The sequence below is a fragment of the Kogia breviceps genome, chromosome 18, assembly GCF_026419965.1.
Source record: "Kogia breviceps isolate mKogBre1 chromosome 18, mKogBre1 haplotype 1, whole genome shotgun sequence".
Lineage (NCBI taxonomy): Eukaryota > Metazoa > Chordata > Mammalia > Artiodactyla > Physeteridae > Kogia > Kogia breviceps.
The window spans coordinates 1131882-1149557 of NC_081327.1; the positions used below are offsets into that span (position 1 = coordinate 1131882).

The following is a 17676-nucleotide window of genomic DNA, read 5'->3' on the forward strand; positions in this document are numbered from 1 at the left end:
AAACTTGTGAGAATTACCAAAATGTGACACAGAGATACAAAATGAGGAAATGCTGTTTGGAAAATGGTGCCAATAGATTTGCTCAGTGCAGGGTTGCCACAAACCTTCAATTTATTTAAAAAAAATACAGTATCTGTGAAGCACAATAAAATAAGGTACGTCTGTAGTCTGCCTTAAAGAACAAATATATTTTTGAGAAAATTGATAAAATTCAGCACTGATAACGTATTTATCACATTTTAAAATATTTTTATTTTGTGTGAGAAAGTTATTGTCATTATGGAAATACCGTTACATTTTAGAAAAGCATTCTCAAGAAACTATGCATTAAACGACACAATCTCTGGGTTTTAAGTAAAAGAACCCACTAATGTGCATGAGAGATGAAACATGAATGACTATAAACAATGACAGAAGATTGGGAATCCATAAGACAGCCTTTTCTACTTTTGTATATATTTGAAAATAGCAATTACAAACGGTAGACTATATCCTGTATCAGAAACCTTATAAGTTGAAAAGCACAAATTTAAAAAGGGCTTAAGGAAACTTTATGCATCAAACCATCAAAATTGACATTTTTAATACATACATAAGTCAATTATATATCAATTAAACTCTTTTAAGTTACAAATATTGAAACATCATCACTCTCTAATCATTTCTCTGTTTAGAATGGTGTGATACTGCCAACTCTTCCCAACTCTATTCAGTGACATCAGGTTGGTAGTTTGAAATTGTTCATGGTATTTATACCAAAGAAACTGGCAAACACTACAAACCAAGGCTTGATTTATAGTATTACTGAATGCAGTATATTGAATGTCTACACTTAGAAAAGTGATGGAGAATATGTTAATAATGCTGATAAAACTTAAATGTTTGGTATAGGTGTCCATACACTGTGCATTCCATCAAAAAAAAATAAAAATAAAAAATAACAAAATATTCCTCCAGTATTCAAAAACAATTATTCCAGGCAGCAAAGAAGTCACTCACATCATTGAAGAATAAGTAGAATACCAACATGTCTTTGTTGTCTGTCTTATTCTAACTAAAAAGCAAATAGCCAAATTCACAAAATAGAAAATATGACAAAGAATAGACATCTTACTAAAGAAGATATACAGCAAACACATGAAATAATGCTCAACGTTGTAAATCCTTAGGGAAATGCAATTAAAACCACTGGATTACCTCTACACACTTATTTTAAAAGGGTAAAATTAAAAAGTAACCTTACCAGGTATTGATAATGGTGTGAAGGAATTGGAAGTCTCACACACTGCTGGTGGGAATGCAAAAAAATACAAACCCTTTAGATTACAGTTTGGCAATTTCTTAAAAAGTTATACTATTCACCTACCCCATGACTGAGGTACTGCACTCTAAGTTATTAATACAAGAAAAATGAAACATATCCATATAAGTAATTGTAAACTAATGTTCATATCAGCTTTTACTTACAAAAGCTAAACACTGGAAATAACTGAAATATCCATAAACAGATGAATGGATGAACATAGTCAATTATACGTGCAAGAGAAAGCTTCCATTTCTAAGCATTCTTAGAAATGAGAATGTTCATGTCAGTACAATGAATGATTCTCAAAATAATTAGGTAGCATCAATGAAGCCAGAAAAAAAAAGTAAACACTTTATGATCAATCATAACATTCTAGAAAATGCAATCTATTGCAAAGGAATGTAAATAAATGGTTGTCTGTATGGCCAGGGAGAGCAAGGAGACTAGAAAAGGGCATGAGGAAAATATGCTGGTGATAGATATGTTCATTATCGTGATAATAATAATGGTTTCACAAGTGTATACAAGTGAAAACTTTCAAATTGTACACTTTAAATATGTACAACATTTCTATGCCCATTATACCATCATGCAGGTTTAAAAAGTGGTTCATAATAAAAATCTAAATATCCCACTCTTCAGAAAATCACTCCACTATCTCATTCCTCATGCCTTGAGGTGCAGCCTCTCCTCAGGGACAGGAAATACTGGCAAACAGTGAAGGCCATTTCCGGCTGAGTCAAAAGGACTGCTGGCTGGGTCACAAAAACCACATGCCTGGACCACAGTATCTCACCATCCTTCTTCTGTTGCCTGTATAGCAATGGCCTCGAGGTCAACAGCTCAGAAAGGCTAGAGGGATCCCCCAAAACCCTTATTTTGTCTGCCAATGACTTCACAACATAAACATACATAGAGATCCTGAGATTTCTGGACACACTCATCCTGCAATCATTGTCAGTAGAACATTTGTGGATGTACCTTTAGAAGCGGTACGTTCCACATAGCTTGCTACAGTCTCCTCCACCCACTAGTAACCAGTGTTTCTGTACCAATTGCGGTCTTCTCTGCCCCCACAGTATCAGGGTATATGGTTGCTTTGGAGGAGAACTGGGGTTAAGATTTCCCTCAGTAGTGCTGGCCATTGTGTGTTATCCCTTGTGGGCAAGAAAAAAAAGAATCCATGTTGTCTCCAGAAGCACTAGAATGCACAGACCTCTGGTATCCAGGCAAAAAATTATAACAACAAAGTAGTCTTTCCTAGGAGGCCTTGGCAGCAATGCAAACTAGGCCAAAACGAGAGCCCTATATTTGGCCATGATACCATGTCCTCTGAGACACCCAAAGTTTGGATCTCCACAAAAGTCATTTACCCCTCAAGTTGACGGTCCTATTGTACTTTCAAACTATTCTACACAGTGAAGAGCATTTCCAAAATTAAGGTGCTTAAACAAAAAGGCCTTTATTATTACGCAAACCAGAGCAACATGCAACAGGCAATTTCTGGTTGGGTGACTTGGAAGCCGGAAACATTCATCACAACTACCTGAGACCAACTGTGTCCCTGAAAAAGCTAGTCCTTCTCTGCAAGCTGCCAGTAGAACTCAGACAGCGTTCTCAGGGCCAATACAGGTCAGGTCCATGCCCTAACTTGTCAGAGAAAAGGGAATGAAGACTCCATAAGGGCTCAGGATACTCACGATTTCCTCCAACAAACGGGACAGCACAGATGCCAGTTGCTCTGAGCATACTAGGCTTGTGACTGATGCCAACTGTGAGGGCCTGCCAGATGCTAGAGGTGAGATACTTTCTGCCACAGAAACTGGCAGTGACCTTGGGCAGGTTACACATGCTTCCCACACAACCGTGAAATTTATGGTGAATCAATCCCTAGTCTGTGGATATCCTGACGCGAGATTCGACTCATGCAGATGGTTCCTCACAGAGGCTTTCCTCCAACACAATGATGCTAAGTAACAAAAAAGCACATTCACTGCATGTGCAAGACCTTTTTTTTTTTTTTTTTTTTTTTTTTTTTTTTACGCGGGCATCTCACTGTTGTGGCCTCTCCCGTTGCGGAGCACAGGCTCCAGATGCGCAGGCTCAGCGGCCATGGCTCACGGGCCCAGCCGCTCCGCGGCATGTGGGATCTTCCCGGACCAGGGCACGAACCCGTGTCCCCTGCATTGGCAGGCGGACTCCCAACCACTGAGCCACCAGGGAAGCCCCCTTTTTTTTTTTTTTTTTTTTTTTTTTTTTTTTTTAAGACCTTTTTCCAGTGTGAACTCTTTGGTGTTGACCGACGTCAGATTTGCAGGTAAAGGATTTCCTATCCTCACTGCACGTGAGCTCTCTTGTGTCGAAGGAGACCAGAGCTCTGAGTAAAGGATCTCCCACATTCACTGCAATCAAAAGGTTTTGCTCCAGTGTGCACCGTCTGGTGTCGAATGAGGTGGGTTTTGCGGCTAAAGGATTTCCCACATTTACCGCACTCATAAGGCCTTTCTCCTGTGTGAACTCTCCGGTGCTGAATGAGGACAGATTTCTGGCTAAAGGCTTTCCTACATTCACTGCACTCAAAAGGCCTTTCTCCAGTGTGAACTCTTTGGTGTTGAATGAGGACAGATTTCTGGCTAAAGGCTTTCCCACATCCACTGCACTCATAAGGCTTTTCTCCAGTGTGAACTCTTCGGTGTTGAATGAGGACAGATTTCTCACTAAAAGATTTTCCACATTCATTGCACTCATAAGGCCTAACTCCAGTGTGAGCTCTCCAGTGTCGAATGAGGTGGGTTTTACAGTTAAAGGCTTTCCCACATTCACTGCACTCATAAGGCCTTGCTCTAGTGTGAGATCTCTTGTGTCGAAGGAGGCCAGCACTTTGGCTAAACGCTTTTCCACATTGATCGCATTTATAAGGTCTTTCATTAGTGTGAACTCTCTGGTGTTTAATGAGGATGGATTTCTGGATAAAAGATCTTCCACATTCACTGCACTCATAAGGCCTTTCTCCAGTGTGAACTCTTTGGTGTTGAATGAGGTCAGATTTCTGGCTAAAAGACCTCTCACATTCACTGCACTCATAAGGCTTTGCTCCTGTGTGAACCCTCCAGTGTCGAATGAGGTGGGTTTTACGGCTAAAGAATTTCCCACATTCACTACACTCATAAGGCCTTTTTCCAACGTGAATTTGCTGGTGCTGAACAAATCTGTATTTGCATTTGCTACACTCATCAAGACCTTCTCCAGCGCAGACTCTCTGGTGGTGAAGTATATGAGTGTTGCCAAGAACTTCCCTGCATTCACTCCACTTGTTATGACTTTTTCCATTGTTTAAGGCTTCCCCAGACTCAATGGTGCTGTGTGGCTTCTCACTGTTGGGAGTGGCCTGCTGCTGATGAAGGCCCAAGGTAGCTAGGAAGTCTTTTCCATCCTCCCCACAGGGGAAGGGCTTACCTGACACATGGAGTCTGCAGCTCGTCACAATCGAGGCCCTGTTTATGTCCATTTTAAAGTTTTTCTCTCCATTTACATGCTCCTGATACTGGTGAAGGCTTGCATTCAACCAGAAGCCGCTGGACCCCCCACCAAAGTATGGTTTTTGCCCAAGATATGCTGCCTGGAGCTCAGTCAGCTGCAAAATGTCTTTCAAGACTGAGATACACTTCTCACAGGGATGAGTCTTCTGGGTCGATGGAACTGACTGAGAAGTCCTGACCTGTGTCTCTCCTCCAGAAACACTCTGCTCAGAAGGGATCTCCTCATCCTCTGCTCCACACTGACAATCTGAAAGCAGAGGAATGCTAATAAAGTGCTAATGAATCCATGGGAATGTTTTCAGGATGAGGCACTAATTTGAAGGGAGGGCTGCTCTGCAGTACTGGGCCTCTAAAGATCACAGAAGGGGGGTAACTTTCCAGGACAAAGGGCATAAATACAGGGTGTAACACAGGGAGGAGAGGCAGGATCACTTACTCCCTCCTCTGCCAACAGCCTTCAGCAAGATCTTGTCAGCTGGGAACATGTCCATACTATGCAGAAGGATGGCTGTGTCCAGGCCCAGGGAAATACAATTGGAACTGAGTAGCTGGTGTTCAAGGACTGTTTAAGAATGTGTGTACACCTCACAACACTTTACAGGCATATGTCGTTAACCATGGCACTTTGCTGTATTGCCTTTTGCAGATACTGCGTTCTGGTTTTTTTCTTTACAAATCGAAGGTTTGTGGCAACCTTACGTCCAGCAAGTCTATTGGTGCCATTTTCCCAACAGCATTTGCTCACTTTGTATCTCTGTGTCACATTCTGGTAATTCTCACAACCTTTCGAACTTTCCCGTTATTATTATATTTGTTATGGTGATCTGTGATCAGTGATCTTTGATGTTACTACTATGACTCACTGAAGGTTCAGACAATGGTTAGGATTCTTTTAGCAAAAAAGTACTTTCAAATTAAGAGAGGTATATTGTTTTTTAGGCATAATTCTACTGCACTTAATACACTAAAGTATAATGTAAATATAACTTCTATATGCACTGGGAAACAAAAAATTCGCGTGACTCACTGTATTGCAGTGGTCTGGAACTGAACCCACATCTCCGAGGTATCTGGATAAGTGTAAGTCACTGTGGGAGAAACTACAGATGGTGCAGTGGAGAGGGACATGATGCATACAGGTCTGAAAGGTGGGGACAGTCAGAAACTGGAAATAACAAATCAGAAAAGTGTCAAGTATGCAGAAGAAAGTATAGAAATGATTTGCATCCAGTGGCACTTGCTCCAAAACACTGGTGGACACAGGGTAAGTTCCCAGTATGATTAAACACAGCCTCATTTTCATGCCCTCGCCTCGCCCCCCTCCAGTTGCCACTCACCAGGACCAGGTCTCCTCTGAGACCAACTTGCCATGTTCACCCTGTAAAGCAATCAGGGCTCTCCCTACACACCTCCAGTTCTGTAACTACATGAGACCGGAATGAAACAAGTCCTTAGGGAAAGACAGGAGATGTGAGTGGTCAGCACTAGCTCAGAGCAACTCAGGAAACAGCAGACCACAGGAAAGGAAAGAATATTACAACAAAATCCCCAAACAGGGTCTTTCATGAAAAGCCTATATATAAGTAGTGACAATGACAATGCCTGCAATCCTGATATAGGCAGTCACAAGGAAGTCTTAAAATTAAAAGTTCTCATCACAAGGAAAAAAAAAATGTGTAACTCTATATGGTGATAGATGTTAACTAGACTTACTATTGTGAGCATTTTGCAATATATACAAATACCAAATCATATAATACACCTGAAACTAATATGTCCTATGCCAATTATATCTTAAAAAAAAAAGAGGAAAGGGGAAGAATCTGGGGCACAAGGTACCATAGATCTGGACATCGTCATCTTGCCAAGGAGAGGACAAGAAATGTGAGCTCTATTAGGCTGACTGCCAGACTGACTTCCAGACACTTCCCTGCATTCCTCGGGGTATCAGATGTTGGGACTGCTTGAGGAGTACAGTGCTTGGGGCAGTGTACACAGCTCAGCACTGGCACCCACAGCACATATGCCAGGCAAGTGGGGAAGTTAGCAGAGACCATGGTCTAGCCATGAAATGGACAGAGCTGCCTCTTGGACAGGGGGAAAGACAGAGGACAGTTGAGGACACTGGGAGGAATATGAAGGCCTTACCCAGGGATGTTGTAAGTGCAAAGTTCTCCAGCATCACATCATGGTACAGGAACCTCTGTGCCTCATTAAGGAACCCCCACTCCTCCTGGGAGAAGTAAATGGCCACGTCTTCAAAGGTCACACAGGCCTGCCATGATGGGGACAGTTTGTTCCATGATCAGCTTCTCTCACAGGACCCCAAGTTCATCCACCCACCCACTCATACCCTGCTCACCGCCTCCCGCCACTTCCTCATCTCAGAGGAGATACCAGGCCCTGGTGTCACTGATGTGCACACTCTTCTCATGGTCCCTTTGATTACCCTGTCCACCCACAGCACCAGGCAGGTGGGCAGACAGATGATATCTATGCTCTGGGCCTGGCACACAAGGAAGGACTCCCTCTTACGAGGCAATTCTCCTAGGATGTCCCAGATCATGCCTCCCACACATAACCAAGGGTGTGGACTCACATTTCACCCTTATGTTGTCAGTGCCAGGGCCCTCAGGCCATCAGCTCACACTCCCTTTCTACATCACTCTTTGTACAAGGTCACTCTCTCAGGAGAGGCATCTGCCTCTCCTTCCTACGTGTCACAGAACACGTGGCATATACAGAGTGCTCGGCAAATTCAAACAGGATCCAACTACCCAGACCTCCACTGGTCCCCACTGCCATTGGCAGTCCTGCCTGACTCTGCTCCTTGCTTCAACCTCAGCCACCCAGAACCACTTGTGGATCTCACAGAGTCATGTCCCTCTTCCACATGAGCTATACTTGATGTGCTCTCCCGTCACAGACTTCCTCTCACTTCCTAACCATCATTCAAAACAGAGTCCCAGACACTTTCCACCCCAGGTCCAGTGACTCTCCCAGATGACCACTTGTGCTCTTTAAACTAATCCACCAACCTGACTAAAACCTCCCAGAAACAGAAGGTCACAGCAAAACCCTGGTGAGTCCATAGAGCAGTGAATAAGCAGTAGTCCTGGCCTCACTGTCAATCTTGCATCAACTGCTCCTTTGCCGCCATTTCCATCTCATGTGCACTCATCCCTCAGAAATCTAAATCAGCTGGTAGCTCATCCTCTTTCCCACACTGTTCCCACGACCACTTATCTCCTTCACCTATGTTTGTGATGTCTATCATCCTCCACCTTGGTGCCCAAGGACAAGGCCCAGCCCTCAGACCCCACTCTGCCCTTCCTGGGCTATTATTAACACTATCATGACCAAGATTATCTCCACTAAATGTGACCCACAGTGTTATGGACTGAATGTATGCATCCTCCCAAAATTTGTTATGTTGAAGCCTTAACCCCAAGTGTGACAGTGTTTGGAGGCATGGCCTTTGGGAAGTAATCAGGTTTACATTAGGTTGTAAGAAGGAACCCTTATAAGAGGAAGACAAGCATCTCTTGCTCTTTCCACCTCCTTGTACCAAGAAAAGTCTACGTGAGGATACAGAGAGAAGGGAACCATCTGCAAGACGGGAAGAGAGTCCCTCACCAGGAATCCAACCTGCCAATACTTTGATTTTGGATTTCCCAGCTTCTAGAACTGTGAGAAATAAAAAGTATTCTATTCTAGCCATCTAAGCCAAGACACACAACTCCACCCTGGTCCACATACTATCCACCACCTTCTTCAGGTATCTGTCTCGAAACCCTCCCCAGAGACCTAGACCTGTGTGTCCAGCTGCCTATTTAATACCTCTACTGATTTGTTTTCTGAAACATCTCACACACTTAACATGGCCAAAACAAAAACCCTAATACCGATTGAGAATTAATCCTGGGGCTTCCCTGGTGGCGCAGTGCTTAAGAATCCGCCTGTCAATGCAGAATATACGGGTTCGATCCCTGGTCCAGGAAAATCCCACTTGCCACGGAGCAACTAAGCCTGTGCACCACAACTACTGAGCCCGTGCACCATAAATGCTGAAGCCCGCGCGCTCTAGGGCCCACACGCCGCAACCACTGAGCCCACATGCTGCAACTACTGAAGCCCGTGTGCCTAGAACCCATGCTCCGCAACAAGAGAAGCCACCACGATGAGAAGCCCGCGCACCGCGACGAAGAGTAGCCCCCGCTTGACACAACTTGAGAAAGCCCAGGCACAGCAACGAACACCCAACGCAGTCAAAGAAAAAAGAAAAAAGAAAAAGAAAAAGAAAATTAATCCTACTACCAAATTCCAGATCCCAGCTGATGGAGCTTCCATCCCTCTGGCTGCTACACCCCAAACCCTTGCGGTCATCCCTGACTTCTACTCTCACCTTCAAAATCAGAAAATCTGAGTAGATCTAATGAAAAATCTGAATTCAGAATCTAACCATGTCTACCACCTCCAAGATCACCACACTGGTCTACATCATCAAGACTCTCCTGGACTGTTGCAGTAGCGTCTTCCCTGGTTTTCCTACCACCTTCCTCACCCCCCGCCCCATTCGGTTCTCCATTCTGCAGTCACAGGGGGCCTGATAAGAGCTGGGTCAGATCACCTCCCTCCTCCGCTCCAAACCTCACATTGTTCCCATCATCTGCAGAATAGACACTCAACTTCTCAGAGCACCATTCGAGGCCTGACTCCTGCCCCCTTGATCTCTGTTCCCATGAGAAACAAAGGAGACTTGAGATTCCCTTGAACTAGCTCAGTCTCCCTTGCAAGCACTTGCACATTCTGGTACCTATACGCGAGACAACCAGTCTAACCCTCTGAACAGCTTTTGAAAAACTTCTGAAAGCCTAAATCAGGAGAGTCTTTTTCTGTTCACAACTCTCAATGCTCCCGGCCTCCTGAAAAAGGCGGCCTGGCATTCCAAGTGCGACTCTGCCTTACCTTCTCTGTTCCCTTAACACACAAGGCAGATGTCGGAGTTCCCGAATCCTCCCGGCTCAACCCGACCTCCAAGCCTTTGCACCTGCCGGTCCCTCCGCCTGTGACCCTCTGCGCCATCACACCTTCGGTCAAAAACAGGGCCCCACGCACCGCCGCCTCACCGTCCTGAATACCGGGGTCTGGGCTGCGGGCACGTGAGCCGGCGCCCCGCACTCGGGGCTTTAGTGTCTTGTGGGGTGAGGGTGGTGAGGGCCGGAGGACGAGCGTTTACCTGCGGCAGGTTCCTCAGCGCCGCCGCCGCCATCGGACTGTGGACGGGGCGGGGAACGGCGGGAGAGGAGGGGGGACGCGGCCACAGTGGACCCTATCCCAAGACTGGCGCGGACATCTTCTCCTCTCAGACCTTCTCGTTCTCGACGCACCACTGCGGAACCTGAGACCGAGCGAACACACACCAAGCGCCTACAAAACGACCGCCACGAGGAGAATGCCGGAAGTCCCGCCCCTACGCGATGCTCTCGCAGGGAAGTGCCCTCCTCCTGAGCTTTAATTGGCTTAACGCCGAAGGCCCCCGGCGCAGTGTCCTCTGGGAAATGTAGTTCCAAACGCGCTCGGACCGAGCGTGGAGAGCTGCTCACCTGGACCGCCAGGTAAAGTGGCCCGGTTAGAGCACCTGTGCAAAGATACCAGAACCCTGAGACAAAAGTTTGGGACATCAGCCTTTATGTTTCAACCATCTTGAAGCCTGTGGAGGCCCGCTGGGAACAGGAATTCTGAAAGGACAAATATGCCTGGAAGGCTGTGGTCCAAGGCCATTTTTGCTGTCTATAAGCCCAGTCTCCGGAACCAGAGGGAGCACATAGCTCTTAGAATTGAAGGGGTCTGGGACTTCCCTGGTGGCGCAGTGGGTGAGAGTCCACCTGCCGGTGCGGGGGACAAAGGTTCGGTCCCTGGTCTGGGAGGATCCCACGTGCCGCGGAGCGCCTGGGCCCGTGCGCCGCAACTACTGATGAGCGTGCATGCCGCGACTGCTGAAGCCCGTGCTGCTGGAGCCTGTGCTCCGCAACAGGAGGGGCCACCACAATGAGAAGCCAGAGCACCACAATGAAGAGTAGCCCCTGCTCGCTGCAACTAGAGAAAGCCCGCACGCAGCGACGAAGGCCCAAAGCAGCCAAAAATAAATAAATTTATTTTAAAAAAAATATTGAAGGGCTCTATGCTTGAAATGAAACAGAATTCTAAATATCTAGGCAAGACACGTGCTTACGTGTACAAAGCAAAGAAAACAAAGTAACTCCTGGTGGAAAACCGAACAAAACCAGAATAACCTGGGGAAAGGTAGCTTGTGTTCACAGAGACAGTGGCATGGTTCGTGCCAAATTCCCAAGCAACCTTGCTGCCAAGGCCGTGGACACAGAATCTGTGTGATACCTTACCCCTCAAGGATTTAAACTTATTGAAAAATGAATAAATTAAAGTGTGGGAAAAAAAATTGGGAGGACACCAAAATCTGATCTCTTTGATGAGAAGTGATTATCATTCCTACTGTTATAGCAGGGATTGCGTGGGCATGGGGAGTTGAGATTATTCCAGAAAAAGTTGTGAAATGAAAATCACTGAAAGCCACTAATGATTATGTACTTATTTAAAGATAATGGCTGGATAGCCATTATCCAGTAGAGGAAAATATCAGTAGAGGATTAAAAAACAAAAGTTAAGATCTCAAAGAAAACTGAACAGGACACACTGGAGTCTGAGAAGAGACAGTTATCTGAGCAGTGGCTATGTTGAACTTTGGCCACTCAGGATTTTGTTTTAGAAATGTGATTATTTTTTCATTCGTGAAAACATTAATACTTTGAAGTATAGCTTAAACGGACTTTCAAAGTAGCCTTGACAGTAAAAAACAAAAATGGATGTGGAATCTAGGGTGTCATGTTTAATAATTTTTTTAATTTTTATTTATTTATTTATTTATTGGGTCTTCGTTACTGCTCGCGGGGCTTTCTCTAGTTTCCCAGAGCAAGGGCTACTCTTCATTGCGGTGCGCGGGCTTCTCATTGCGATGGCTTCTCTTGTTGCGGAGCACAAGCTCTAGGTGTGCAGGCTTCAGTAGTGTGGCTCACAGGCTCTAGAGCGCAGGATCAGTAGTTGTGGAGTATGGGTTTAGTTGCTCCATAGCACGTGGGATCTTCCCGGACCAGTGATCAAACCTGTGTCCCCTGCATTGGCAGGCGGATTCTTTTTTTTTTTTTTTTCGGTACGCAGGCCTCTCACTGTTGTGGCCTCTCCCGTTGCGGAGCACAGGCTCTGGACGCGCCGGCTCAGCGGCCATGGCTCACGGGCCCAGCCGCTCCGCGGCATATGGGATCCTCCCGGACCGGGGCATGAACCCGTGTCCCCTGCATCGGCAGGCGGACTCTCAACCACTGCGCCACCAGGGAAGCCCTACAGGCGGATTCTTAACCAGTGCCCCACCATGGAAGTCCCTCCGTTCTTTAGTAAATGTTCAGTGAGCATCTACTGAGTTTCAGGCACTACTGTAGGTGCACAAGAAAAGTCAGAAAACAAGACAGACAAACCTGCCCTTGTGAGTTTTCGACCATTTAAGGAACACAGACAGGAAACATGAAAGAAGTACTAAATTAAAAGGACATTAGAATGAAAGAGAAGAGGTGAAGATGGCCTCTTAGAGTCTTGGTATGCAGGTAAGTCTGGGTTGCAAGGTTGGGGCGGCATTTGGCCACAGTACTTTGAGGATACCAGGAAGCCTCAGTGATGGTTACATTGTCCTGGACAGGTCCTGTTCCCTCAGGCCAGTCCCGAGATTGTCTCAGCAGTTGTGTGATAAAGGACTGGCACTGTTCTCAGCCAGAGTCCAGGGCTCACCCTGGTGGCTTGACGCCCACACAGGACCCCTCTGCCAGCTTGGACAACTGGGAAAAGTGGAGACTATGCCCCAAGTGTGACAGGTGGTAAAGGAATTGGACAAAGCTTAATGGCCTAGAAGTCACTCAAGAGGCAGGTGGTGCTGAGGGAAACCCCTCTGCCCATTCAGTGTAAATAGAACTTTACATCCAAAATCATACAGGCAATATTGCAATCCAAAAGCTGCTATTATCTGAGGGATTTCTTTGGAGGGAAAGCACCAAAGAGGTGGCCATGACCAGCTGATTAAGAATCCAGTCAGTGGATGGAAGAATGTATACAGAGACCAAAGTGAGGTTATACAGATAAAGGAGTGAGAAAGTTCCAAGCATCCCAGCCTTAGTCTGAGTGAGGAAATTAATACTCACATTTAGATTAGTAAAAACCATTATTTTTAAATTTAGAGGGAATATTGGAGTTTGATATTATTGCAATCAGAGGACTCTGGAGACTATAAAATATTGAGTTCCTGTTATTAGAGCCAGTAAATTTCTTTGCTCTCCTAACAATTATTCCAACTTTATATAAATGTTAAAAGCAGATTTTTTCACAAGCACAAAACTATTTTTACAGCATTTTTGGTAATAACCAAGATTCAATAAATCAGGGTGCATCCTCCTAAGAGAGCACTGGGCAGCTGTGGACATGAGGAGTAAGTTATTTCAACTATGCAGACCTAAACTGTCAGTAACTATCAGAATATTTTGTGCAATTAGCTTTATTTTGGCAAGAAAGTGAATATAATTCATATAGTTTATGCATTTCTATATATTTATGCATTTATATCTTAACAGTGGAAAAAAAATGTATACAAGGGGCACCTGTGAGATGAGAAGGAAGAAGACAGAGGAGAAAGGATGAAACTATAGTGCTCAGAATGTACTTGTTTTGTTTTTGTTTTACAATTATGTAATTATTATGCCTGAATAGATATAACAAAATAGTTTAAGATATAGTTACATAAGTGAAAACAAAACTAAAATAAACCTGTGTACCAAACTTTGGATTTAACCAAAAAAGAGGAATTATTTCCAATGAAAACTAAAGTCAATATGAGTGTTCTACATTAATAAATAAGAGAGTGAAATAAAGATCAAACATTTCCATGATAATATTGAGTAAAAAAATTATTTAAATTTTGAAATTACATACATGTTGTTTCTAAAAACTTCTTAAAAGAAATGGCATATGGGTAGATGTGCAAACAGGAAAAGGCAAAAACATAGTGTGCTCTTTTTCCTATTTTTTTCCTAGTTCTGACCAAGTTTTTACTGTGTAACCAGGTCATCCAATCCAGATTGCTAGACTCATTCTTTTTTTAAGTTAAAAAAGTTTCAATTAAAACACTATGTGAGGGCTTCCCTGGTGGTGCAGTGGTTGAGAGTCAGCCTGCTGATGCAGGGGACATGGGCTTGTGCTCCGGTCCAGGAAGATCCCACATGATGCAGAGCGGCTGGGCCCATGAGCCATGGCTGCTGAGCCTGCACGTCTGGAGCCTGTGCTCCGCAAAGGGAGAGGCCACAGCAGTGAGAGGCCCGCGTACCGCAAAAAAATAAAAATAAAATAAAATGCACACTGATATGACAGCTGTCACATACAATCTAACAACATTGTTTCGAATGAAGTTAAGGACAGCTAAATGCTGGTATAGCCATCTTACAGAAAAAAAATCGAACTTTTTAGCCCACCCATTATTTGCAATATTTTGCTGCTGCAACCGCTAGCTTAAAAAAAAAATCAAACCAAATGGAAAATGTGTATCCATTGAGAAATAGTCCCCCATTCCCCTCTCCATCCAGCCCCTGAAAACCTCTAATCTACTTTGTCTGTACAAGCTTGTCTATTCTAGATATTTCTTTCAAGTGGAATCATACAATATTTTTCCTTTCCTGTCTGGCTTTAATCGTTTGGCATGTTTTGAAGGTTCATCATATTGTGGCATGTATCAGAACTTTATTCCTTTTCATGACTGAATAATATTCCAATGTATGAATGTACCACATTTAAAAAATCTATTCATGTGTTAATGGGCACTTCAGTTGTTTCCACTTTTTGGCTATCGTGAATAATGTTGCTATGAAAATTGTTGCACACGAATGTGTTTGAGTCCCTGCTTTCAATTCTTTCAGGTTTCCCAAGGAGTGGAATTGCTGAGTCCAGTGGCATTTCTGTATTAACTTTTTGAGGAGCTGCTAAACCGGTTTTCATATTATTAAACTGTTTTTCACATTGCAGCATTTTACATTCCCATCAGCAATGTGCGAGTGTTCCAATTTCTCCACAGCCTCATCCATACTTGTTATTTTCCCTTTTTCCCCCATAGTCATCCTGATAGATGTAGACTGGTATCTCACGGTTTTGATTAGATTTCCCAGGTGTATAATGATGTTGATATTTTACTGAAAAACAGGAGTATTTTACTCCTGTTTTTTATGGATCCTTTATTTTACAGTAATTTACTCCTGTTTTTCATGATCCTTTTTCTACATTTTCCCTTCTCTTCTGACCCCCCGTCAGTGAACAAACATGGACTGATACCTACTTTCTTAACGGGAAAACTCCCTTTCACCCACCACCTCTTTAAAGCTTTATCTGTTCCATTTTCTGAGGCTCCCTGGCTCCTCTTCCCCCCTGCCCATCCCAGTCGGGCTTGCAGCCCACATGTTAAATTCCTTTCCTCATAGTGTCTCTTCCATTCCCCAAATAAGTCAGGGAAAGCCATCTTTCTTTCTGTGAGTAAACTGCACATAGCAAAACTGATTCCAACAAGATGTAGACATATCCTATTAGGAACAGAGGTAGTATATAATATGACTTGAGCCTGTCATTTTGGGATTTTCCTTCCCTATTATTCAGCTCAAAAAATAATTTCCCTAACTCCAGTAAGTCTCTTTCTAGAAGGGGCTCCTACTCAAATCAGATTTCTTCCAGCCTTTAAATTACTTGGAAGTTTCATGCTGTACTATGTGGATTTCCATGTAGTCAAAGCTCAGGGCAGAGGATGAGGCTTGAATTCCTGTGTGGACCTGACCGAAAATGGTATGTGAGCAATGAAGATGCCTCAGAAATCTGCATGGGGTCACCAGGGTTTCTGGAAGAAAGCTAAACTATGCCTGTTCAGCGTGAGACTTCACAGGGATGCACAGAGAACTGCGGCTAGGGCTGAGAACTGGCTAGAGATTGCACAGGCTGCACAGCGCCGGTGATATTAGAATCCTGACTGACCAGAGTGGGGATACCTCCCTGAACACCCTAAGTGGTCAGTGGAGACCCCAGAAAGGCTTCACTTAGAAGTAACAGGGTGCCCTAATATATATGCTCCTACCCTGGTCAGGCAGCATTGCAGCAGCTGGCCAGAAGGGAACGAGAGCAGCAACGATCCCCTAGCTGCCTGCATTTAGGCTTTGACGGTGTCCTACCTCCCCACAGGGGTTTCCTAGTCTAGGAATTCTCTTCAAGTACTTTACAACCCTCTCTTTTAATAACAGGATGAATTATGCTTCAGCAGAATCGCGCGTTGAATTGTGTTGCTTTTCCAGACACCCCGACTCTGGGAAGACGTGCAGGTGGGGGCGGTGGGGGAACCACTGCTAGCCTACCCCATCCGCAGCAGGGCCTCCCTCAGAAGGACCCTGGCCCAAGCGCAGGCTGGTCTAGGGTCCTCCCTGCGCTCCACCCTGGGGGGGGCGGTTCTGCGACAATCTCTCCCTGCTCCCGTGTTCCAAGGGAACCCCGTTAGTTCTTTTCCTCCAGGAACAGATGCACTTCAAGGCAGCGAAGCCATGTGTGATCTGAGGTCATCTTGGAGAGGACAATGAGGCCTAGGCACAGTGGGTGTGGCAGGAGGGACAGGCTGCAACTCCGGACCCTACAGTGCCCGCTGGCTGCGGGCTGACAGTGACTCAGGCAGAGAGGAGGGGGGCGCGGGAGCCGGAGGAGACATCCAGGGCGACTGGGCACCTCCGTGGATGTCTTTAATGGCACTCCCCTTGGGGTGAGTCTCCATCCCTGGCCGCAGTCAGCTCTCCCCCCTTTTCACCCAAGGGCCGAATCCCAACTTTCACACGCAGCCACCAGGGGGCGCCCGCCGGTCCGGGAGAGAGGCGGGCTGCGAGCTGCCCTGGGGGCTTTCCCCGGGGGAGAGCAGGGAGCTGCGGAAACAGTCAAAGGGCCTCCAGACCCCGCGAAGGCTCCCGGGTTCACCAGAGTCCTCCTGGAAAGGGTCACCCTGGAGCCCCCTGAAGGTCTCCCCCGGCCCCTCTGGGCTTCAGGCGCGAGGTCTCTACTGCTTGTCCCAGGACGAAGGTCCTGGGAAGGGACCTGGAAGGTCCCTCCCCCTACAGAGGTCAAGCGCACACTCCTGTCTCCAGCGACAAGTCCGCGCTGCTCTCCGGGGGGCCGAGTCCCCGCCTGAAGCCCTCGAGGCAGAGTCGCAACTTTTCGCCTACTAAGTCAACTCCGGACCTTTCCAGGCGACCCCCGCGCCCCGCGGGAGGCGCAGCCAAACCTGCCAACCCTGATCCAGTCAGATCACGATCCCGTTTTGCGGTCAGGGGTCGGTGAGGGGTGGGAGCGGCTCTCACACCAGGGAGGGAACTCAGGACTTTTCGCAAAGGGTGCTGACTGTGTCTTCCCCCAACCCGCGCGCCTGGGGAGACCGCCCATGTAGCCCGCGACCACCCGGGTCAGCGTAGGGGTTCCCATGTGGGGTCGAAGCGTCGCCGACCCCTCATCCGGACACTTTCCAGGTAACCTCCGTACAGGCCCAGAGGGTAGATCGCCGCCCGGGCCACAGAGCCCTAACACGGCCTCCGGGACTCCGCGATCTCGGTGTGGGCGCCCTCCTCTGTGGCTGGTGGGGCCATGGGAACTACGCTACCCACAATGCGGGAGGCCGGGGGCCAAGACTAGCAGCCAATGAACGCCCGAAAGCAG

At 46.0% G+C, this 17676-nt stretch overlaps 1 protein-coding gene and 1 pseudogene across 1 annotated transcript; one reads left to right on the forward strand and one right to left on the reverse strand.

Moving 5' to 3' along the window:
- Positions 1 to 1594: 1594 nt before the first annotated feature.
- Positions 1595 to 10314, reverse strand: LOC131744808 (zinc finger protein 530-like). Its single transcript, XM_067019957.1, has 3 exons — positions 10085 to 10314; positions 6994 to 7120; positions 1595 to 5092 (listed from the first exon to the last, which is right to left on the reverse strand). The coding sequence occupies exons 1-3, from the start codon at positions 10115 to 10117 to the stop codon at positions 3642 to 3644; spliced, it is 1611 nt and encodes a 536-aa protein (XP_066876058.1). The 5' UTR covers positions 10118 to 10314; the 3' UTR covers positions 1595 to 3641.
- A 286-nt stretch (positions 10315 to 10600) lies between these two features.
- Positions 10601 to 11264, forward strand: LOC131744836 (large ribosomal subunit protein eL33-like; annotated as a pseudogene).
- Positions 11265 to 17676: the final 6412 nt, after the last annotated feature.